Source organism: Microcaecilia unicolor, chromosome 9 (genome assembly GCF_901765095.1).
Source record: "Microcaecilia unicolor chromosome 9, aMicUni1.1, whole genome shotgun sequence".
Lineage (NCBI taxonomy): Eukaryota > Metazoa > Chordata > Amphibia > Gymnophiona > Siphonopidae > Microcaecilia > Microcaecilia unicolor.
Window position 1 is genome coordinate 145,943,914 of NC_044039.1, and position 24,025 is coordinate 145,967,938.

The 24,025-nt window shown below is 48.1% G+C and overlaps 1 protein-coding gene across 4 annotated transcripts in view; it reads left to right on the top strand.

The window, feature by feature from the left end:
• Positions 1-3,808, top strand: part of EXD1 (exonuclease 3'-5' domain containing 1) — a 125,251-nt gene extending 121,443 nt beyond the window's left edge. For all 4 annotated transcript variants that reach the window (XM_030214545.1, XM_030214546.1, XM_030214547.1 and 1 more), the window contains one exon: positions 2,727-3,808. In XM_030214545.1, coding sequence (XP_030070405.1) covers positions 2,727-3,383 — 657 coding nt within the window. In that variant the 3' untranslated portion in view covers positions 3,384-3,808. The remainder of the gene's footprint in view (positions 1-2,726) is intronic.
• The last annotated feature ends 20,217 nt before the right edge of the window (positions 3,809-24,025 follow it).

Here is a 24,025-nt window from a genome sequence, read left to right on the forward strand (position 1 = left end):
ATTCCCTCTGGTGGTGGTCTGGTCATTTAGGGCACATTTTTGTGGCTGGGTCGTAAAAAAAAAAAAAAAGGACCAAGTAAAGTTCACCAAGTGTTTGTCAGGGATGCCCTTTTTTTTCCCATTATCAGCCGAGGACGCCCATGTGTTAAGCATGCCCCAGTCCCGCCTTTGCTATGCTTCCGACACGCCCCCGGGAACTTTGGTCGTCCCCGCGACGGAAAGCAGTTGAGGGTGCCCAAAATTGGCTTTCGATTATGCCGATTTGGGCAACCCTGGGAGAAGGACGCCCATCACCCAATTTGTGTCGTAAGATGGGCGCCCTTCTCTTTTGAAAATGAGCCCAATGGACTCTGTTGCTGACTAAATCTTCACTTGTCTCTCAACAACTCTGTAGCACTGAGCTTATTCAAGAAAAGGGAAATCTTGATGTAGACATTTCTGCCATTCCAGAAAATGGGAAATATTAAAACTTCAATCTGCCTGCCACAGACTAGCTCACATTTATGTATGTTTTACTGTAACCCGCCTTGGGATAAGGCAGAATATAAATATGATAAATAAAAAAAATTACATCCTCTCTTTTTTTTTGTGGAATTGGGGCCAGCTGTATGCCTTTGTTGCATTCCTCCTAGTTTCCAAAATGCTCTAAAAGGGACATCAAAATGGGGCATATAATTCTGATAAATCGATTGGCTGAGACAAATTTATACCCCAGGTTCTTCACTCTTGCCTCATTACCACTTCCTCAAATGGAAAGCAAACCTACTTGCTGACCCAACAGGGAGGCCACTTACTGCAACCTGACTCAAGTCCCCATCCATGACTGATTGTGTGTTGAACACCACCAATTTCCCAGTCTCGCAAAGTGCCCAAGACATCCTTTTGACCTCCAGCTAAGAGCTTCTACCAGTTAAAATGATCTTGTTACACCGGTTGGTGCACAAACAGTAGCCAGAGTCTTGCCAGCTATCTTATTGTCACCTTCTGTCATATCTCTTGTCCCTCTCTGACTCAAGCATGCAGGCCACATTAGTACAGCTTCACCTCTTGGTCAGTGTAGTATGCCTAGTCCATGGCAAACCTGTGTCCATCCATCCCATGGTTACCCATTTCTGAGGGGCCTTATGAACACATAGCCTCCTGTGTAATAACCACCTCCAGCATGAGATCTCACTGCTTTCCTTTCTCAGCTACCCAAGGTCCTCTCCGAATCATTTGAGGGGGGAGGGCTCATTCAAGTGCCTTACCTGGAAAACAGCATTCCTTATAACTAGCTATGACATTTGGCATGCAGGATCAGTAAAGTGGAAACCATGGTACAACCCTCTGTATATCCAGTTACTCCCAAACTGAATAGTGCTCCACATGTATCTGAAGTTCTCCCTAAGGTGATAGTGGAGTTTCACAGCAATCAGCCCATTGTCATCCTGGCTTTCTTCCTGAGCTTCATTTTAGGAGGGCAGAAGCTTTCCTGCAGACATGCTTTACTGTTTTACCTATGGGCAACAAAGGACATTTGCAAATGCTCTCAGCTCTTTCATTTTAACCCAAACTGGCTCGTGAACTGCTAAATGAATTGTCTCCAATTAGGTTTGAGATGATATTGAGTTCTGTTACAGTCAGGATAACATGCTGACTCGAAAAGGAGTTGGGAATACCACACTACTGTTTCACTTTTGATCCACTATGGTCAGGAAATCAGGTTTTGCAAAACTTAACTATTTCTATTTCCATTAAAATTATGTTCATTAAGAAAATTAAATGTTTAAATATTTTGTGAGACATAGATTTCTTCTTTGGTTCACAAAATTGTCACACGATTATGGCTGCATTCATTATATGAATTTCTGTATAACTAATACTACTGTATTAATCATTAGATATCATGTTTGCTTATCAGAAACTAGACAAAACGAATAGAGGGGCCCTTTCACTAAAGGGTTGCTGTGTGACAACCCCCAAACTACTGCCAGCCTAACCAGTTCCGGTGCTGCTGGATTTAAAAAAATATATACTACAGGAGGTGGCAGTAAGTGCTTCCCCTTCCACATGGCCACATGGTAAATGCAAGTTTACTGCATGGCCATGTGATTTTTCGGGCTTTTTACCTGCTGAGGTAAAAACACGCGCCACCACCACCACAGGGCCCTTTTTACCGCAGCTTGGTAAAAGGACCCCAGAGATGCTAGCTTAGAAGCAAGGCAGCTTTGAAAATGCTTGATGATATGTGCTCTGATTGCCTATTCTGTACACCTATTTAAAAAAATAAAAGGGGGGAAAAGGACTGTGAGAGCATATGAAAAGTATGAGCTTAGGTCATTAGACTTTTTTGTCATCTCTTGTACAAATTTAAATGAAATTACATTAATGGTTCAAAAGTTATTTGTGAGACAGTGATCTTATGAGGCCAGCTTTCCTACAGGATACTAAGCTAAAATGGGAAGGGAAGGGATTACCTGTCTTTTCATGGTATGCATCAAATTTCTGTAGTTTTTTTTTGTTCTAAAAGATTTTAATGATAAAAATTTGACACTTTAAGTGTGCTGATACAGTGCTAGAATTTCCAGTCTTTTTGCGGTATATGATAATGTGTCTTCTGCTGCTCAAAATATATTAATGAAAGTGTTGAAACTATTGTAATGCAAATCATAGTTCTAAGATATACTGTGTGATCCTCCCAATGCAGGATACTCATTCTCAATGAATTTTTTTTCTATTTTAAATAGTTCTCTAGCATGGAGTTGCCAGAGGAGTTGCTCCACCTGTCTGCCTTGCAGGAAATGCGCAGAGAGAAAGCTGTAAAGGAATTCAAAATGAATGAGAGGGGTCTCCTGATCCGATCCCACAACCTTGGACAAGAGGAGGCACAGGACCACCTGGACAGTCAGGAACGTATGCATGCAACAAACCTCCACAACCATGGTTGGGTCAGCAACAACCTAAACTTTGAAGGAGAGAAGCTGGCAAAAAAATCTGTTGTATTGCAAGAAAGACTCTTCCTAGAGCATGGAGTATGGGTTTCCAGGAAGTGCAAAGAAGATGAAGCTGCTTCCAGTACAAAAGGACAGGCACAAAAAGTTAGTGCTCAGGTAGATTTCTCAATTCAAGAGCAAATGCAGAAGATGAGGGTGAGGGATAATGATGAAGCCAAGGAGCAGAGTACAGTGTCTGGTGCCATCCCTTTAGTAGTACGTAGTTCTCTTGGTGGCTCAGTTCAGGCCTTGAAAAAGCCAATGTTTTCTGCTTTGCCCTCTTATCCTGGCATCCTGCAAGGAGGCAGTCTTGGCTCCTTTCATTTGTTTAGACCACCAAGAGTAGAGGGTCCTGCAATTCGCTTTGGTCAGCCTCTGCAACTTGGCATCCGTATGCCTGCTCCAGTTTAAAAATCTTTCATTTCAGGTCTGTTTCACATGTACATATGAATACACTTATACTGGGGAAAATACATTTTTAACAAGATATAATTCAAAGCAAAAAAAAATGAAGCATTCATTTTCCTTGGCTCTGGATTCGTGTTTGGCTGTTTTTTCTTTTTACTTGGGAATTGTGTTGGAGAAAAGGTAGTAGAATTCATTGAACCTTCCCATAGGTATAAAATAGCAGCATTTAGCATGTGCTGAACTTTGACTACTTATTGAATAAAGCTTTACTGGTTTCCAGTACATCTGCCTGAGCAATAGCCACACCTAAAGAGGCATAATGGAAATACTTGGGTGAAAGAAGGGTGGGCACCAATTTGAATAATAAAAACCCCACAACCTCCCTCTATGGCTGGCTTAAATTTCAGTATACTGTTGAATAAAAATGCTTTATACTTATGTCATCTCTTTTTTAAGGAAATGCCTATTCTCTAACTTGTTTTAACAATCAGGTATATATACAAGAAGAAAAAAACAAAAGGTCAATTGTACCAAACCTTTTTTTCTCACAGGCACAAAATAGGAGGAAAAATGCTTTTGCGTTTAGCCAGAACCAAGCTTAGATATTGGCACAGGCACACTAAGCCAACATCGAGATTGAGGCTGGAAAAATCAGAGAGGGGGTAGTTCTGTATGGGGATAAAGATTGCTCACCACCTGCTCCTCAAGATAGTTCCATGGCCTTTCAGAGGTAAAAGTGCAGGCATCTCTGTACCCCTCACCAGTGATGTGACCTTTGGGGGACAAAGATATTAGACTGGCCACCCCAGCAATTCCCCCCAACAAAACATTTTTCACAGCTGCTGAGTGGAGCTTGCAGAAAGAGGAAAGCAGCCTCATCTTCCATCTTTGCTGCTTGGGTCCAGCTGGTACTTTGAAATACACCCAACAGTGTAGTTTGTGGCATTAGTTGAACTGGAAGTAGCTGCAGAGGAAGACTGCGGTCTGAGGCAATACTGCTCCCCCTCTACCTGCTGGCTCATATCAGTGTGTGTGAACAGAGGTAAAGAGAGGGATGATTAGGAGGATGTAGGCGGTAATCGTTTGGGGGTGTTTACTTGAGAGAGGATATATGTTAGGGAACAGGCTATGAGTGAAAGTTATTGTCTTGATAACCTACTAAAATATAAACAAAACATGAAGTACGGATCCAAATGTAAGACATAACGCATTATTTCGAAAATCCAATGTTACAGTAGCTTTCAAAGCAACAGTTTTTAGGTGCAAGCATGCTCGGAGCCAAGGTTTATCTCTTGCTAGAAATTCAAATAGTTCAGTTAAGACATCACCTCCAATGGCATGGAATTCCATGAACCAGGTATGTAACATTGAAAGGTTCTAGCCACTACTAAATTAATAGCTGGATATGATGCTACCTCGAAAAAGAATTGCTGGATTGATTTTAGTGTTAGTGATAGTAGAATTCATTACATTTAGCTAACTATCTCTTGGATGGATAAATGGAGGTATCTAAAAACCACCAATAAACTTAGCAAGTTTAGTTTTTGGAAAATAGACATTGCATGATTGCATTTTATTCCTACAAGCAACTGTACTAAGGTTTAGCAGAGGTTGGACAAATATCTACAGCTTCTACAAAACACAGCAGCAAAAATGGATAATCCAGTCAATTTAACCTATAATTAAACAGTTCACAGTTGTCAAGTGCTTCCTATTAAGGAATGATTGTAATTGAGGGAGGTCTTTACTACATGGTGTTCTGTAGTTAGATATGGAGGTGGAGATACAAGAATAGAAGAAACTTCTTACTCCTTTTGCCAGCCTGAGCCTTACTCCCTTTATCCTGAAGTAGCAGAATGATACTAGTCACTTGAGTGGATGTTTCCCATTTAGATTTTAGAAATTGTACACAGCTTTGATGTGTTTTGAGAAGGATAGTACCTAATTCAATAAGACATAATCCATGATATCATCAGATGGTATACACATGGCTAAATGTTTCTGACTTCATAAAAACACAATTTATTTTTCTGAGGATCTGCAGAGGATCCTGTACAGCCTCTTCTTTGCAATAGTTCAGATGAAAAAGACCTAAGGCTATCAAGAGATGTGGATCAGGCTATTTTTGCGTGTGTGTTGGGGGGGGGGGCTTTAATCTTTCTCAAAGCTAGGCTTAACTAGAGTCCTCTTCCACTTCTCAAAAATACATATTGTAGATATATATATATCTACAGTGTACACATGTAACAAAGAAAGTGAATAGTAGTAGAAAGGTGTCAACATTTGAGTCTGATATGGCCAGCAGATTCTTTACTGTGGTGGATGTCTTAAGTGTGGCAGGATGTTCATTACAAATATGCACAAAACTGATATAGATGCTTAGGCTCAGACAACAATGTGGGGAATGCTCAGCATTGTGTGAATATGTCCCCAAAGTCTAGGTGATTCTGAGTCTTAAATATGAAGGAGCTGTGACCTTCCTCTAACTCATTATGCTGTTTTTAGAAGATATATTAAAAAAACAAAATAGTTTTTATATATCTAAAAATTGTAGTTCCTCAGCAATCCTCCAGACCGTTCAAGATGCTTGGGTTATACACTCCTACCAGCAGAGGGAGACTGAGAACACTAAAACTTCTTATACAAGTAGCCTGTGCAGACTTCCTCCTAACCAGTATTTTCTCAGTCTCAGCAGAGGGTAGAAGTGTGCAGCCTGTGCAGTGTACTCAGTCTGGTAGGCCAGTTTGGGGTTTCTAGATTGGGTTGTAAATGTTAGAGAACCCACACTTGAATCTCTATTACAGGGTGTAAGTCCTAAGGGGCTTCTTATTCCCTGTGGGGTGTCACACCCGGGTGGCCAGGTCCCTCCCCCTGTGCTCTTCCTCTGGAGGACTGCTTGACCTCAGCTACAGACCTCGTTCTGTACCCTTGAGGTGTTTAGGCATCAGCAACGAGGTTTAAAAAAAAATAAATGTTTTTAAAAGGCAGCTATTTTGGCCGTTCTTGTGGCAGTCCAGAGATAAAACGTCTTCAAGAGCGTTCTTGCCTTAGGCGGTTTTGCCTATTAGTCTGTCAGAGCACAAAGCAACTGTTTGTTTTTATTGTGTTCACGGCCATTATGTCTAAGCTGGCGAGGTGTCGGTTTTGCGCGAAGTGCGGCGTTGAAGTGAAAGGTGGCCAATGTAAATTTTGTAGGGAGCCTACGTCAGCGCTCTTGCCCCCCGTGCTTTCCCCTGAGTCGGCGGAGGTGTTGGGCGGCGATTTGACCGCACATTCCGGGCCGGCAATGGCGTGGCCGTTTTTTGCGGGAAATGCGGCCATTTTGGCTGCGCGTCTCGGGTCGGCCTCGATGGAGCCGTTTTTGGCGGGAAGCGTGGCCCTTTTGGCTGTGCATTCCGTACCGGCGCCGGGGACCTGTGTGTGGCGGGAAGCGCGCCTAGTTTAGCTGCGGATCACGCGATGGACCTGCCACCGCGTGAGCGAGGGGGGGGTCTGTCGTGGAGACTGCGGGAAGTGTTGGGGCTTCAGCAGCGTCGGGGGGGGGGGGGGGAGTCTGGTTTCCCTCCTGAGTTTGGTCTCTGTATAATGCCTGGAGAGCTGGCCCCTCTCAGGCTGTTTGTTCCCCAGAGGCTGCTAGCTCAGTGGGAGTTAAGCGCCCGCGGGTGGATATTTCGGAGCCTAGGGAGATACTTTCTCTGCCTGGGTCGGAGGTTTGGAGTGACCCAGGAGAGGAGAATCAGGATGGGCTAAGGCCTGGGGAAGATTCTTCAGTGGTTCGCATTTTTCATAAGGAGGAGTTGTTAGAGCTCATTGATCTGGTGATCTCTACTTTGAAGTTTGCTCCGGTGGCCACTCCCTCTGTGGAGGGACCCCAGGTAGATCCCTTGGTTAAGGGGATTCGGAGAGCTTCCCGTTCCTTTCCCATGAATTCAGACATTAGAGACATGGTTTTTCAGGAATGGTCTGTGCCGGAGGCTGCATGTAAGGTGTCTAGGGCTATGGCGCAGCTGTATCCCTTGCCTCCGGAAGATTTGACCCTGCTGAAACCACCTACTGTGGATGCTGTGGTTACGGCGGTTATTAAGGCTAAAGCCATTCCGGTGCATGGCGGTACAGCCTTACGGGATCCTCAGGATAGGAAGCTAGAGTCCTTTCTGAAGCGCAGCTTTGATTTGTTGGCTTTGGCCTTGCAAGCCTCTGTGTGTGGGGGCTTGGTAGCCAGAGCTTGTTTCTGTTGGGCGGAGAAGCTCTTGGATGAGCCTGCATTAGATAGGACTGGTTTGGTTCAGGAGCTGGTCAAATTGGAGATGGGGTCTTCGTTTTTGGCGGACACCCTTTATGATTTACTAAGGGCTTCGGCAAAGAATATGGCTCTGGTGGTGACGGCTCGCAGGGCTCTTTGGCTTAAGGGCTGGGTGGCAGATGCGGCCTCTAAAGCAAAGTTGTGTTCTCTACCTTTCAAAGGTTCTATGTTGTTTGGAGAGGACTTGGATAAACTGATGAGTGGTCTTGGGAATACCAAGGTCTCACGGTTGCCGGAGTTACGGCCTAAGTCGGCTAGTCGAGGGGATTTGGCTAGAGGTCGGTTTAAGGATGTGAGGTGGTACAGGCCGGGCAGATTTGTATCCTTCTAAAAGCCGTTTTTTCCAGCAGACGCAGTCCTTTCAAGGGGGTCGTTTTGGAGGTCAGGACTCCTCCGGAGGTGCCGGAAATGTTAATAAGTCCTCCTTATGAAGGTGTGCGGGTCCAGCCTCTGGTGAAGGTCGGAGCGTGACTTTGTCTGTTTTATCAGGGGTGGACCCAAATTACTTCAGTTCAGTGGGTGCCGGAGGTCGTTCGCGACGGTTATGCGCTCGAGTTCGAGCACCCGCTGCCGCATCTGTTTCTTCCCTCTCCTTGTCACTCTCTAGTCAAGTTAAAGGCTATTCAAGAGACTCTGGGTCGCTTAATCCAGTTTGGAGCTGTGGTACCCGTTCCTCGGCACAAGCAGGGAATGGGGTTGTTATTCCTTTTACTTTGTGGTGCCGAAGAAGGAGGACCAGTTTTGACTCATTTTAGATCTCAAGAGGGTCAATGGGGAGCTCAAGGTGCCATCCTTCCGCATGGAGACTCTGCGCTCGGTCATAGTGGCTGTTCGTCAGGGAGAATTTCTCACGTCACTGGATCTCACGGAAGCGTATCTGCACGTGCCGATTCGAGAGGCCCATCAGCGTTTCCTTCGTTTTGCTGTTTTAGGGAGGCACTTTCAGTTCTGTGCTCTGCCTTTTGGTCTGGCAACGGCTCCACGCACCTTCTCCGAGATAATGGTAGTGGTAGCAGCAGCTTTGCGGAGGCAGGGAATTCTGGTGCATCCGTATCTCGACTGGTTGATCCGGGCGAAGTCTCGGGCTCACAGTGTTGCGGCAACGGCTCAGGTGGTCACGTTTCTGGAATCGCTCGGATGGGTAGTGAATGTAGTCAAAAGTCAGTTGATCCCATCGCAGAGTCTGGAGTACTTGGGAGTGCGGTTCGACACGGCAGTGGGTCGTGTTTTTCTGCCGGATTCTCGGATCGCCTCTCTTCAGCAGCAGGTCCGGCTGTTAATGTCTGTTCAGAGTCCGGTTTGAATGTACCTTCGGGTTCTGGGCCTCATGGCAGCGACAATAGAGGTAGTACCATGGGCCAGGGCGCATATGCGTCAGCTTCAGTCGGCTCTGTTGTCCCGGTGATCTCCCCAGGTACACAGTTTGGAGTTCCGGTTGCCATTGAGGGGGCTCCTCGGCGCAGTCTCCAGTGGTGGCTCTGCTCGGCCCATCTGAAAAAGGGCATGCCGTTGGAACCTCCTTAGTGGGTGATTCTGGTAACAGATGCCAGTCTGCTGGGCTGGGGAGTGCAGTGTCTCGGTCGGTCCGCGCAGGGGCGGTGTTCGACGGAGGAAGCTCAGTGGTCTATCAACTGGTTGGAGACGAGGGCAATTCGGGTAGCTCTGTTGGCATTTCGCTCAAGTGTGGTCGGAAAGGCGGTAAGTCATGTCTGACAAGGCGACAGCAGTAGCGTATGTCAACCGGCAGGGCGGTACAAAGAGTCAGCGGTTGGCAATCGAGACAGCTCTGCTCATGAGTTGGGCGGAAAGGCATCTAGGGCAGATTTCGGCGGCGCACGTGGCCGGGGTGGACAATGTGAACGCGGATTTTCTAAGCAGACACATGTTGGACCCCGGAGAATGGTCTCTGCACCAGTCGGTGTTCGACCAGATAGTTCTAAAGTGGGGAATGCCAGTAGTGGATCTCATGGCGTCGGCACAGAATGCTCAGGTTCCTTGGTATTTCAGTCGGCGTCGGGATCCGCGAGCGGAAGGGATCGATGCGTTGGTCCTTCCGTGGTCTCAGCGGGTGTTGCTGTACGTGTTTCCCCCGTGGCCCTTGATAGGTCGAGTCCTACAGAGGGTAGAATGTCATGGGGGTCCGATGGTGTTGGTGGCTCCGAATTGGCCGCGTCGGCCATGGTTCGGGGATCTGATGCGCCTGTTAGAAGGCGAACCTATGCGGCTGGGGGGCTCGGTGCTGTTGTCAGGGTCCAATTGTCATGCTGGATCCGGCTCGGTTCTCTCTTACGGTGTGGCCCTTGAGAGGGAACAGTTGAGAAGGAAAGGGTTTTCTCCTCAGGTGATTCAGACGATGCTGCAGTCTCGCAAATGTTCGACGTCTTTGGCTTATGTGCGTGTGTGGCGCATATTTGAAGATTGGTGTGGGGATCGGGCGTGTGTCCCTTTGACAGCTTCTGTGTCGTGCATTTTAGATTTCTTGCAGGATGGTTTTGAGAAGGTGCAGCTGGCTGTTTTGGCGTGTTTTCGGGGTAAGGTGCAGGGCAGGTCGGTTGCATCTTCCCCAGATGTGGTCCGTTTTTTGAGGGGGGTGAAGTTGCTTCGTCCTCCTCAGTGGCCGGTAGTTCCTCAGTGGGATCTTAATATCGTTCTTGACGCTTTGGCGGGTTCTCCTTTTGAGCCCTTGGAGTCTTGTTCGATAAAAGACCTTACTGTGAAGGTGGTCTTTTTGGTAGCTATATTGTCGGCTCGCAGGATTTCGGAACTTTAGGCTCTTTCGTGTAGGCCTCCGTTTCTGTGGTTTTCTAAGGAAAAGGTTCCGCTGCGTCCAGTGCCTTTGTTTTTGCCTAAGGTGGTATCCTTCTTTCATGTCAATCAGGTGATTTTGTTGCCGGTTTTGGGGGACTGGACAGGGGATGCTTCTCAGCGTTTGGTGAAATTGGATGTGCGCAGAGTGTTGAAGGTTTACTTGCGCAAGTCGGAGGAATTCAGGTCTTCGGACAGGTTATTTGTCCTTCATGGGGGGGGCCCAAGAAGGGAGCGGCTGCTTCTAAGGCATCTATAGCTCGGTGGTTGAAGGATGCCATCTCTTCGGCTTACATATTGCATGGCCGTACGGTGCCGGTGGGGCTCATGGCACATTCCACTAGGGGGATGGCTGCTTCTTGGGCAGAGAGCAGTTTTGTTCCACCGGTGGACATTTGTAGAGTGGCGGCGTGGTCCTCCCTGCATTCTTTTGTCAAACATTACAGAGTGGATGTACAGGCAAGGGAGGATGCCAGTTTTGGAGCTGCAATCCTGTCCTCTGGGCTTCGCAGGTCCCACCCTTAGATGTGTTTACTGCTTTGGTACGTTCCAAGCGTCTTGAACGGTCTGGAAGATTGCTGAGGAAGGTGAAATTAGGCCTTACCTGCTAATTTTCTTTCCTCTAGATCCTCCAGACCGTTCAAGAGCCCCCACCCAGTGTATCGGACAGTTCAGTATGATATTTTCTTTAGACTTCAGTTGCTGATATTTCTAGTAGCTCCTGTGATTTGGGTCCTGGAGTTTTACTAAGGGCAGTTTGTGGTACCGTTTGTGCCCATCTGCAGTTGAATTCCCCCGTCTTAAGGGAAGAAGATCTGAGTGTGGATTCAGTGGTTTTGTTTATGTGGAGGTGTTTTGTTCCTCAGCTTTGTTACTGTTTTACTGGTTAGTAGAAAGTCTGCACAGGCTATTTGTATAAGAAGTTTTAGTGTTCTCAGTCTCCCTCTGCTGGTAGGAGTGCATAACCCGAGCGTCTTGAACAGTCTGGAGGATCTAGAGGAAAGAAAATTAGCAGGTAAGGCCTAATTTCACCTTAATTATCTGTTTTTAGGTGTATTAAATATTTGTATTCTATTTTTTTATTAGTTTTTTTTCCCTTGTGCATCTGCTGTTCTTGAAAGAGCTGTAAATTCCTAGATGTGTTCTAGTTCTCTGTAATTCACCTTGAACTTCATCGTATAAGTGGAATATGAGACGTGGCAGGGCATTTTCGAAAGAAACGTCCAAGTTGGGATTTGGACATCTTTGTAAAACGTCCAAAGCCAGGGGTGGGGAAAACTGTATTTTTGAAAAAAGATGGACGTCTATCTTTCGTTTTGAAAATACCAAGGACGTCCTTGGATTTGGACATCTTTGACTTTCGTCGATTTTCGAAACCAAAGACGTCCATGTCTAAAATGTCCAACTGCATGCCAGTTGGATGGGGGAGGAGCCAACATTTGTAGTGCACTGGTCCCCCTGACATGCTAGGATACCAACCAGGCACCCTAGGGGGCACTGCAGTGGACTTCATAAATTGCTCCCAGGTACAAAGCTCCCTTACTGTGTGTGCTGAGCCCCCCCAAACCCCCTACCCCCAACTGTACACCACTACCATAGTCCTTATGGGTGAAGGAGGGGCACCTTGATGTGGGTGCAGTGGGTTTTGGAGGGCTCGCTGTTTCCTCCACAAACGTAACAGGTAGGGGGGGGGGGGGATATGGGCCTGGATCCGCCTGTCTGAAGTGCACTGCACCCACTAAAACTGCTCCAGGGACCTGCATGCACTGTCATGGACCCATGTATGACATCTGAGGCTGCCAATCAATATTTTTAATGTTTTTTTAGGGTGGGAGGGGGTTAGTGACATTGGGGGAGTAATGGGAGGTCATCCCCGATTCCCTACGGTGGTCATCTGGTCATTTCGTGCACCTTTTTGTGCCTTATTTGTAAAAAAAATAAGACGTCCGTGTGAAAACGGCCAAGTTTTACTTTAGGATGTCCCTACTTTTTTCAATATGGGTCAAAGACATCCAAGTGTTAGGCATGCCCAAGTCCCGCCTTCCCCACGCCTCCTTGAAATTTGGACATCCTTGTGATGGACTTCAGTTAGAGACATCCACAATTGGGTTTCGATTATACCAATTTGGACGTCTCTGGGAGATGGATGTCCATTTCTTTTGAAAATGAGCCTGATAATGTTAATTGTCTGCTTCCTGGCACAGATACAGCAAGATAAAAGTCTCTAGGATTTTGAGTACCTCACTGGGGGACAACCCCTATCAAGCTAGTTTCAGAAGTACAACCTTCACTGGTGAGGTAGAATGGGGGAGTAGCAAGAGGTGGCACAAGGAGAAGCCCCCTTGGAAGGGGAAGTGGAATCTCTGTTGTTGATGCAGAGGGTGTAGGTTCCGAGAATCCCTAGAGTACAGAGTTGACAAGCATGGAAGTCAGATTGCAGGTGCTGCTAATGGTTCAATCTAGGTTTGTGCCAGAGAAGATAGTGTTTGGGCACACGGAACTGGGTACTAGCAGATGTAGGGTCAAAGAGAGGTACTTGATTGTCTTAACAGAATTGGGTAATAGAATGGCCTCCAGATGATGGTGATGGAGACACTATATCTGAATTCAAGAAACCACTGGATAAACACAGTCCCCCCCCGAGATATTTAAAACCATTTAAGCGGCTAGGAATGGCACATGCCCGGTTAAATGGCACCTAATGGTTATCCAGTGCCGCTGAATAATCAGGGTTAGCGGCTAGGCGATAACCAGTTATATTGGGCAATATAGCCAGCTATCCCCGAATATTCAGCGCATAGCCGGCCACTAAAAGCCGCCACATCGGGCTGCGTAGATAGCTGGAACATCTTTGACCAATTCAAAAACTTAACCAGCTATCTCTGAATAGGAACTTGCCCGTTAAGTTTAAAATAGCAAAAATAAACCAGATACTCAAGGCTGATCACTTGAAATAGCCCAGCATTGAACATCTGGGCTGACCACCAATTGTAGGAGTTAGCCGTGCTCCCTCCCGTGGTCTGACTATCGGCCCCAGTATCTCTAAGGGAGAGGAAAGGATAGAAATTAGTAGAGGACATGTATAGGCAGACTTGAATACTACAGCTGTACCGAATAACATGTTTTACTATTCGACCCAATATGAATAATAAAAAATATTATTTGGCTGAATATGAATAATAGGCATTGACCTTTACTATAACAAATAATAGAAGAAGGCACGTGAAATCAGCTCAAGTGTTTGTCAGTAGGATTTAGTACAGTAGAGCCCCGGATTATTCGTATTCAAATTTTACTCGGCCAAATAAGAATCATGTATTTGGGGTACTATGTGGGAGCCAAATTGAATAAGAATATTTGGTGCAGCCCTATGATCCAGTTACAATTACAGTTTATTCAATTTTTATACTGCCTGGCTATTAAACAAGATCACAGCGGTGTACAACCAATAAAAATAAAACAAATAGACAACAAAGAGAAAGTAAACCACAATATGTGATAGGAAAGCTCAATCATACAAATCCAACCACTCACAGTAAAATTAAATTAAAACACATACATTCAAATCAGTCCCCTGAAAGGGAACTTCAAAAGCCACTTAATACAAAAGACTGATTTTTCCGACTGCAAGGCAAAAAGCAGAGCATTCCATAATACTGGGGCCACAACAAAAAGCGTCCTCCTCGTAGTCATCAAATGACACTCACACTAGGTACCTGCTAATTGTAAAGCATCTGACGAATGCAAATTTCTTGCAGGAACATAGGGTCTTAAGTCTGCAAACATTGGTAGAGCCTGTTCATGATACACCCTATGTGGCAGTACCAATTTCTTGAATTTAATTCTATATTGGACCGACAGCCAATGATACATATAAAGTGGAGTAATATAATCCGCCTTAACCACTCTTCCCAGTCCCTAGATTGCTGTATTTTGGAGTGTTTGAAGTTTCTTTAAAATAGTAGCAGAAAGGCCAGCCAACATATCAGCTTAATCCAATTGTGCCATAAATAATGCATGTAACAAAACAAAAGCTTTCTCATCTATATAACCACAAATAGTTTGTAATTTGTGAAGTATCATATAACCATGATTAACCATTGCATTAACGTGTTCATTAAGTTGATAATCAAACACCATACCCAAATATTTAAAAGTATCAACTACTCAAATTACTTTGTCTAGTAATGTCACAAACACCCGAAGTTGCTCCCTCCTTCTTGTAACCCAGCATGCCACTGTCACACTAGCATTTAAAACCATATGGTAAGTCCTCAGCCACTCAAATAAGCATTGTTGAATGCCTGTCACATCAAGCCGTTGTAGAAATCTTCACTACCAACAAGAAGTCATCTGCATACACATATGGACTAATCCAGTGATTCCCAAACCTGGTCCTGGAGGCACCCCAGCCGGTCAGGTTTTCAGGCTACCCACAATGAATATTCATGCCACATTTTCCAAAAGCTAGGTTTGTGAGCCATTGGGCCACTGCCGAGGAGCGGCAGTAGCAGGCAAAACCACCCCACACAGGGATAAGGCAGAACTCTGACAGGGCCAGCTAGACTTCACCTGCACTTGACCACCGTTCCTCAGGAGTTGAGCCCCTGGGTACAGGTGGCCGGCAGGACTTACTGGACCGGGCAGGAACTGGAAACCAGCAGGATACACACAGGGTCTAGAATACACAGGGAGGCTAGGCAGAATACTAGACTAGGACTCTCAGACAGACAAGAGACAGACCTGAAAGCTGCAAGCAGCCACTGAAACAGGGAACAAGGCTGATACACAAGAGACAGAACTGAAAGCTGCAAGCAGCCACTGAAACCGGGACCAAACACTGATAGACCAGAGACAGAACTGAAAGCTGCCAGGCAGCCACTGAACAAGAAACACAGGCAACCAAAAACTAGACAAAGACATACAAACAAGAAACAAGACTGGGAAACAAGCAATACAGAACACAAAGCTACACAAAGACTAAACTAGAATCAGGCAAGAATTACAGACTATAACTGGACTAGGCAGAAGTGCACCAGCACCCCAACATACCAGGGCTTTAGGCAATGCAAAGACAAAGCAGAGAGTTTCCAAATGGCTAATAAGCCCAGCAGCAGCTGAGATTCAGATGCAGCAATCACCAGGCAGCTACAGGTGCTGTGCAGGCTCAAACAAGACAAGCAAGTCTGGCAGGCCGGAAGATCCGGACTGGACTGGGATGAAGTCTGGAACAAGAAACAGCACACAGACAGTCCAATGCAGCCACCAGGTCTGGCCATCAGAGGACAAGAGGAACACAAACCAAAACACAGGCAGAAAGCATACTGAAGCACAGAGAGGCTTAACACCTACAGGTGCAGTATAGTGGAGTAATCATAGTCATGCTGGAAGCAGCCAGCACACAGAGACAGAACTAACTCAGAAAGACCAGACAGAAGCCAGCTTAGAAGCTGACTGCCAGAAATAGGGTAAGCCTGAGAGGGGTCACGACCACAGACGTGACAATTCATGAGATGCTTCCACTGCATACAAATCCATCTCATGAATATTCATTCTCCGAGGACAAGCAGGCTGCTTGTTCTCATTGATGGGTGACGTCCACGGCAGCCCCTCCAATCGGAACACTTTACTAGCAAAGGCCTTTGCTAGTCCTCGCGCGCCGATACGCACCGCGCATGCGCGGCCGTCTTCCCGCCCGAACCGGCTCATGTTTGTCAGTCTTCTTTTGTCCGCGCTCGGGACGGTCGTGTTTGCGCCGTTCGCGCCCCTTAAGTTGATCCTCGCGCGTCTTTGAGCTTTTTGCTTAGAAAAAAAAAAAAAAGGGATCTTGGAGAAAGACCTTTTCGGTCTTTTTCCCCTTCCCGTGTTTCCAGTTTTTGCCCCGCTAAGTTTCCTTTCGTTTTCGGGGTAGGCCCGTTTGAGGCCTCGGTTCGAGTTTTTCTCTCCCTCTTTTTGGTGCCTTTACCGCCATTACGAGTTTTGATTTCGCCGGCGTGATTTTTCCACCCATGTCATCGAAGTCTTCCAGCGGCTTCAAGAAGTGCATCCAGTGCGCCCGGGTAATCTCGCTCACTGATAGGCACGCGTCGTGTCTGGGGGCTGGGCACCGCCCGCAGGCCTGTAGTCTTTGCGCCCTTTTACAGAAAAGGACTCAGCGAGATTGGCCCAGTGGAACGTGTTGTTCTCGGGCTCTTCGTCGGCAACAGCACCGGGAGTATCGAGTGCATCGACGTCGACAGCTTCAAGACCTTCGACCTCGGCATCGACTGTATCGACTGCATCGAGGCATCGACCCTCTGCATCGTCGGTACCGAGACATCGAAAGGCTGCGTCGGCGTCGGTGGTACCGGGACCTCCACTAGTGCTGATGTCGTCGTACGGTGGTGCTTCGACTGGAGTGCAGGTGAGGGCTGTCCATTCCCCTGCTGGTGGCGGTGAGCCTTCGGGTGGGTCTCCCCCTACCCTGAGGGCTCCTGCGGTACAGCCCCCCCGAGACCGACCTTCGGCCTCAGCCCCGAGGAAGCGACGGTTGGATTCTACGTCCTCCTTGTCGGTACCGGGAAGTTCCGGTGACATGCTTCGTTTGAAAAAGTCAAAGAAGCATCGACACCGGTCTCCTTCCCGCATCGGTACCGAGAGCTCTGGGTCGCCGAGGGAGTCGGCACCCAGTAGGCATCGGCACCAGGAGGACCGCTCACCCTCTGTTCAGGAGGTGTCGATGCGCTCCACCTTGGACAGCCCGGAACAGCCTCCACGCCCGGAACAGACTCTGACCTCGACGCCTGCATCGGCTTCTATGTCTTTCTTCACAGCCGCCCTGCACGAGAGTCTCCGGGCCGTTCTTCCAGAGATCCTGGGAGAGCTGTTGCGCCCTTCCCCTCCGGTACCGGGGGGTGCTTGCGCCACCGGTACCGTCGAGTGAGGTGCCGGCTGGCCCCTTGCCTGGGGTGAGGTCTCCGACATCGGTGCCGCTTGCGGTACCGACTGCGGCCGCCTCCCAGGAAGGCTCCCCGACGACGTCGGCGGAGGGAGCTTCGCCGGTGCTGGCGAGGGAGTCTACCTCTCGACGCTCACACCGTGGCCGTGTTTCCATGGAGTCGAGCCAGGCACGGCTTCAGACACAGGTTCATGAACTTGTGTCTGATACCGATGGTGAGGCCTCGTGGGAGGAGGAGGAGGACATCAGATATTTCTCTGACGAGGAGTCTGATGGCCTTCCTTCTGATCCCACTCCCTCCCCTGAAAGGCAGCTTTCTCCTCCTGAGAGTCTGTCTTTTGCGGCCTTTGTCCGGGAGATGTCTACGGCCATCCCCTTCCCGGTGGTTGTGGAGGACGAGCCCAGGGCTGAAATGTTTGAGCTCCTGGACTATCCTTCTCCACCTAAGGAAGCGTCCACAGTACCCATGCATCATGTCCTAAAAAAGACATTGCTGGTGAACTGGACCAAGCCTCTAAGTAATCCCCACATTCCCAAGAAGATCGAGTCCCAGTACCAGATCCATGGGGACCCAGAGCTGATGCGCACTCAGTTGCCTCACGACTCTGGTGTTGTGGATCTGGCCCTAAAGAAGGCTAAGAGTTCTAGGGAGCATGCTTCGGCGCCCCTGGGCAAGGACTCTAGAATCTTAGACTCCTTTGGGAGGAAGGCCTACCATTCTTCTATGCTCGTGGCCAAAATCCAGTCTTACCAGCTCTACACGAGCATACACATGCGGAACAATGTGCGGCAGTTGGCGGGCTTGGTGGACAAGCTCCCTCCTGAGCAAGCCAAGCCATTTCAGGAGGTGGTCAGGCAGCTGAAGGCGTGCAGAAAATTCCTGACCCAGAGGGGTATATGATACCTTTGATGTTGCGTCCAGGGCCGCTGCTCAAGGTGTGGTGATGCGCAGACTCTCATGGCTGCGTGCCTCCGACCTGGAGAATAGGATCCAGCAGCGGATTGCGGACTCTCCTTGCCGAGCGGACAATATTTTTGGAGAGAAAGTCGAACAGGTGGTAGAGCAGCTCCACCAGCGGGATACCGCTTTCGACAAGTTCTCCCGCCGGCAGCCTTCAGCTTCTACCTCCACAGGTAGACGTTTTTTATGGGAGAAGGAAGACTGTACCCTACTCTTCTGGTAAGCGTAGGTACAATCCTCCTTCTCGACAGCCTGTGGCCCAGGCTAAGCCCCAGCGCGCTCGCTCTCGTCAGCAGCGTGCGCCTCAGCAAGGCCCCATGGCTCCCCAGCAAAAGCAGGAGGCGAGCTTTTGACTGGCTCCAGCAGAGCATAGCCAACATCAACGTGTCAGTGCCGGGCGACCTGCCATTCGGGGGGAGGTTGAAAGTTTTTCACCAAAGGTGGCCTCTGATAACCTCCGACCGTTGGGTTCTTCAAATAGTCCGGCAAGGATACACCCTCAATTTGGCCTCCAAACCTCCAAATTGCCCACCAGGAGCTCAGTCTTACAGCTTCCAGCACAAGCAGGTACTTGCAGAGGAACTCTCCGCCCTTCTCAGCGCCAATGCGGTCGAGCCCGTGCCATCCGGGCAAGAAGGGCTGGGATTCTATTCCAGGTACTTCCTTGTGGAAAAGAAAACAGGGGGGATGCGTCCCATCCTAGACCTAAGGACCCTGAACAAATATCTGGTCAAGGAAAAGTTCAGGATGCTTTCCCTGGGCACCCTTCTTCCCATGATTCAGGAAAACGACTGGTATGCTCTCTGGACTTGAAGGACGCCTACACGCACATCCCGATACTGCCAGCTCACAGACAGTATCTGCGATTTCAGCTGGGCACACGTCACTTCCAGTACTGTGTGCTACCCTTTGGGCTCGCCTCTGCGCCCAGAGTGTTCACGAAGTGCTTGGCTGTAGTAGCAGCGGCGCTTCGCAGGCTGGGAGTGCATGTGTTCCCCTATCTTGATGATTGGCTGGTGAAGAACACATCCGAGGCAGGAGCTCTACAGTCCATGCAGATGACTATTCGCCTCCTGGAGCTACTGGGGTTTGTGATAGATTATCCAAAGTCCCATCTTCTCCCAGTACAGAGACTCGAATTCATAGGAGCTCTGCTGGATTCTCGGACGGCTCGTGCCTATCTCCCAGAGACGAGAGCCAACAACTTGTTGTCCCTCGTCTCGCGGGTGCGAGCGTCCCAGCAGATCACAGCTCGACAGATGTCGAGATTGCTGGGCCACATGGCCTCCACAGTTCATGTGACTCCCATGGCCCGCCTTCACATGCGATCTGCTCAATGGACCCTAGCTTCCCAGTGGTTTCAGGCCGCTGGGGACCTAGAAGACGTGATCCACCTGTCCACGAGTTTTCTCAAATCCCTGTATTTGTGGACAATTTGGTCCAATTTGACTCTGGGACGCCCTTTCCAAATTCCTCAGCCGCAAAAAGTGCTGACTACGGATGCGTCTCTCCTGGGATGGGGAGCTCATGTCGATGGGCTTCAAACCCAGGGAAGCTGGTCCCTCCAGGAACGCGATCTGCAGATCAATCTCCTGGAGTTACGAGCGGTCTGGAATGCTCTGAAGGCTTTCAGAGATCGGTTGTCCCACCAAATTATCCAAATTCAGACAGACAACCAGGTTGCCATGTATTACATCAACAAGCAGGGGGGCACCGGATCTCGCCCCCTGTGTCAGGAAGCCATCAGCATTTGGCTCTGGGCTCGCCATCACGGCATGGTGCTCCAAGCCACATACCTGGGAGGCGTAAACAACAGTCTGGCCGACAGACTGAGCAGGATTATGCAACCTCACGAGTGGTCGCTCAACTCCCGAGTAGTGCGACAGATCTTCCAGGTGTGGGGCACCCCCTTGGTAGATCTCTTTGCATCTCGAGCCAACCACAAGGTCCCTCAGTTCTGTTCCAGGCTTCAGGCCAACGGCAGACTGGCATCGGATGCCTTCCTCCTGGACTGGGGGGAAGGTCTGCTGTATGCTTATCCTCCCATACCTCTGGTGGGGAAGACTTTGCTGAAACTCAAGCAAGACCGAGGCACCATGATTCTGATTGCTCCGCTTTGGCCGTGTCAGATCTGGTTCCCTCTTCTTCTGGAGTTGTCCTCCGAAGAACCGTGGAGATTGGAGTGTTTTCCGACCCTCATCACACAGGACGAAGGGGCGCTTCTGCATCCCAACCTCCAGTCTCTGGCTCTCACGGCCTGGATGTTGAGAGCATAGACTTTGCCTCTTTGGGTCTGTCAGAGGGTGTCTCCCGCATCTTGCTTGCTTCCAGGAAAGATTCCACTAAGAGGAGTTACTTCTTTTTATGGAGGAGGTTTGCCGTCTGGTGTGACAGCAAGGCCCTAGATCCTCGCTCTTGTCCTACACAGACCCTGCTTGAATACCTTCTGCACTTGTCTGAGTCTGGTCTCAAGACCAACTCTGTAAGGGTTCACCTTAGCGCAATCAGTGCATACCATTACCGTGTGGAAGGTAAGCCGATCTCAGGACAGCCTTTAGTTGTTCGCTTCATGAGAGGTTTGCTTTTGTCAAAGCCCCCCGTCAAGCCTCCTACAGTGTCATGGGATCTCAATGTCGTTCTCACCCAGCTGATGAAACCTCCTTTTGAGCCACTGAACTCCTGCCATCTGAAGTACTTGACCTGGAAGGTCATTTTCTTGGTGGCAGTTACTTCAGCTCGTAGAGTCAGTGAGCTTCAGGCCCTGGTAGCCCAGGCCCCTTACACCAAATTTCATCATAATAGAGTAGTCCTCCGCACTCACCCTAAGTTCTTGCCAAAGGTTGTGTCGGAGTTCCATCTGAACCAGTCAATTGTCTTGCCAACATTCTTTCCCCGTCCTCATTCCTGCCCTGCTGAACGTCAGCTGCACACATTGGACTGCAAAAGAGCATTGACCTTCTATCTGGAGCGGACACAGCCCAACAGACAGTCCGCCCAATTGTTTCTTTTGATCCCAACAGGAGGGGAGTGGCTGTGGGGAAACGCACCATATCCAATTGGCTAGCAGATTGCATTTCCTTCACTTACGCCCAGGCTGGGCTGGCTCTTCAGGGTCATGTAATGGCTCATAATGTTAGAGCCATGGCAGCGTCGGTGGCTCACTTGAAATCAGCCACTATTGAAGAGATTTGCAAAGCTGCGACGTGGTCATCTGTCCACACATTCACATCTCATTACTGCCTACAGCAGGATACCCAACGCGACAGTCGGTTCGGGCAGTCAGTGCTTCAGAATCTGTTCGGGGTTTAGAATCCAACTCCACCCCCCTAGGCCCATGTTTATTCTGTTCCAGGCTGCACTCTCAGTTAGTTGGATAAATTGTTAGGTCAATCTCAGTTATGTCCTCGCCGTTGCAAGGCCCAATTGACCATGTTTGTTGTTTTGAGTGAGCCTGGGGGCTAGGGATACCCCATCAGTGAGAACAAGCAGCCTGCTTGTCCTCGGAGAAAGCGAATGCTACATACCTGTAGAAGGTATTCTCCGAGGACAGCAGGCTGATTGTTCTCACAAACCCGCCCGCCTCCCCTTTGGAGTTGTGTCTTCCCTTGTCTTAGTCTTGCTACATATGGGACTGACGAACACGAGCCGGTTCGGGCGGGAAGACGGCCACGCATGCGCGGTGCGCATCGGCGCGCGAGGACTAGCAAAGGCCTTTGCTAGTAAAGTGTTCCGATTGGAGGGGCTGCCGTGGACGTCACCCATCAGTGAGAACAATCAGCCTGCTGTCCTCGGAGAATACCTTCTACAGGTATGTAGCATTCGCTTTGTGGATATCCTGAAAACCTGACTGGCTGGGGTGCCTCCAGGACCAGGTCTGGGAACCACTGGACTAATCCCATATGTTTGTATCAAGTTCACTAAAGCACTTAAATGTATGTCAAGACAGGATGTCTGGCAGAGCAGCCAGGGAAGATGGCAACGAAATATTGAGCTCCTGGTTGTCTGCTCCCAAACCAACCCCACCCCGAGATGCCAGTTGGATTGTCTATACCTTGCTGATGGTTGTGTGCCAGCACTAGATAGTGGATTGAAGGTGGGCAGAAGTTTGTTGAAGATTTTACAATTTGGCAGCATAGAAAGAGGGCGCATGAGATTGCCAATTGCTGGACCCACAACAGGCTGAGTCGGCATACATTTTCTAAGGCAGAGCAAGTGGCCTCAATGTTGGTGGCAGGATGTGTGTGTTCAAAACGTAAAAATCTGAAGAGACTCAGGTGGAACTTTTTCTATCACTGATTGATTGAATCATCTCTGAAAGTGTGGTTAACTCACCCAAACATTCAGCACGCGCAGGTGCGCTTGCCGTGCCTTGATGAAAGTTGGAGTGTGATCAAAATCACAATTATTAGCCTTTTACAGCTGGTGTGTTGACAAACTATTCAGTATTCATCCTTTTTCCACTGTACTGGTGTGTCCTAACAAGGGAAACATGTGGTTTTTCATCATTTCATGAAGTGTTTGTCCTGCTCTCTTAATTCTATGAGGTCACTCTCCCCATCTTTCATATGTTTGGGAGATATTTTATAGTTCATTTACAACAGTCGAGTTGGGGATACGCCAAACCGAAAATTTCTACTTCTATTAAAGATAGGTATGCGGCTAAGGCCTCAAAAGTCCAAAAGGACACGAGCCTAGGGGCGGGATTCAGCACCTTGTCCTTTCCAAAAGCTTCATCTACCCTGGACAATGTCTCCTGGGCACAGGGAAATGGGGATAGGGAAAATATGTGGCAAAAGGTGTTGCAAAAGATTAAAAAGTTAGGGGAACAGATTATGGACTTGGTAGTTGCTAAATTAGAAAATAAATTTGAGGCGATTACAGGACGCCTGGATGCTGCACAGTTAATGGAGTTGGAAGAAAATGTGGAGAAGGACTGCAAGGAGCAACTTCAGATGCAACACAGTTTGGAGGCCCTACAGGTCAAAATTGAAGATCAAAAAAATAGGAATCGTAGGTCAAACATTTGCATTTTTGGGAATCCTGAGGGTTATGAGGGAACATCACTCCTTAATTATATATATCAATTCATGATGACTTGTTTCCCAGGAGCCACATGAACCCCTCCGTTTCAAATAAAGAGTGCACAGGGAGTTCAGGCCTAAGCCGAATATAAGCATGCCTCCTCATGCATTTGTGGTCAGAGTGCTCCACTTTCAAGATACTGAATACATACTTAAACAAGCTCGCAGAGACAAATCCTACACATTTGATAACGTGGAAGTCAGAGTTATTCCTGATCTAAGTTTGGAAACCATTCATAAGGAATTCTCCGAGGATAAGCATGCTCTCATTCTCACGTGTGGGTAGATGGTGATCTGCGTCATCCGGTTCAGCATTTATGGCCATTTAAAAAAAAGAGCCTTCCCACTCGCTGCGAGAACACGGTCTTCTCAGTTTCGTTTTCTCCGTGTGAAGAGAAGCTGCGCTTTTTCAGTTTCTCTGCACACATCCAATTTTTTGAGCTTTTGAGTGCCTTCGGCCTTTTATTTTTTTCTTGTCCTTTTATCGCCTTGTTTCTTAAAAAAAAAAAAGTGTCTCTATTTTTTTCTAGGTTACTTTTGCCCGCGTTTAAGTTTCCT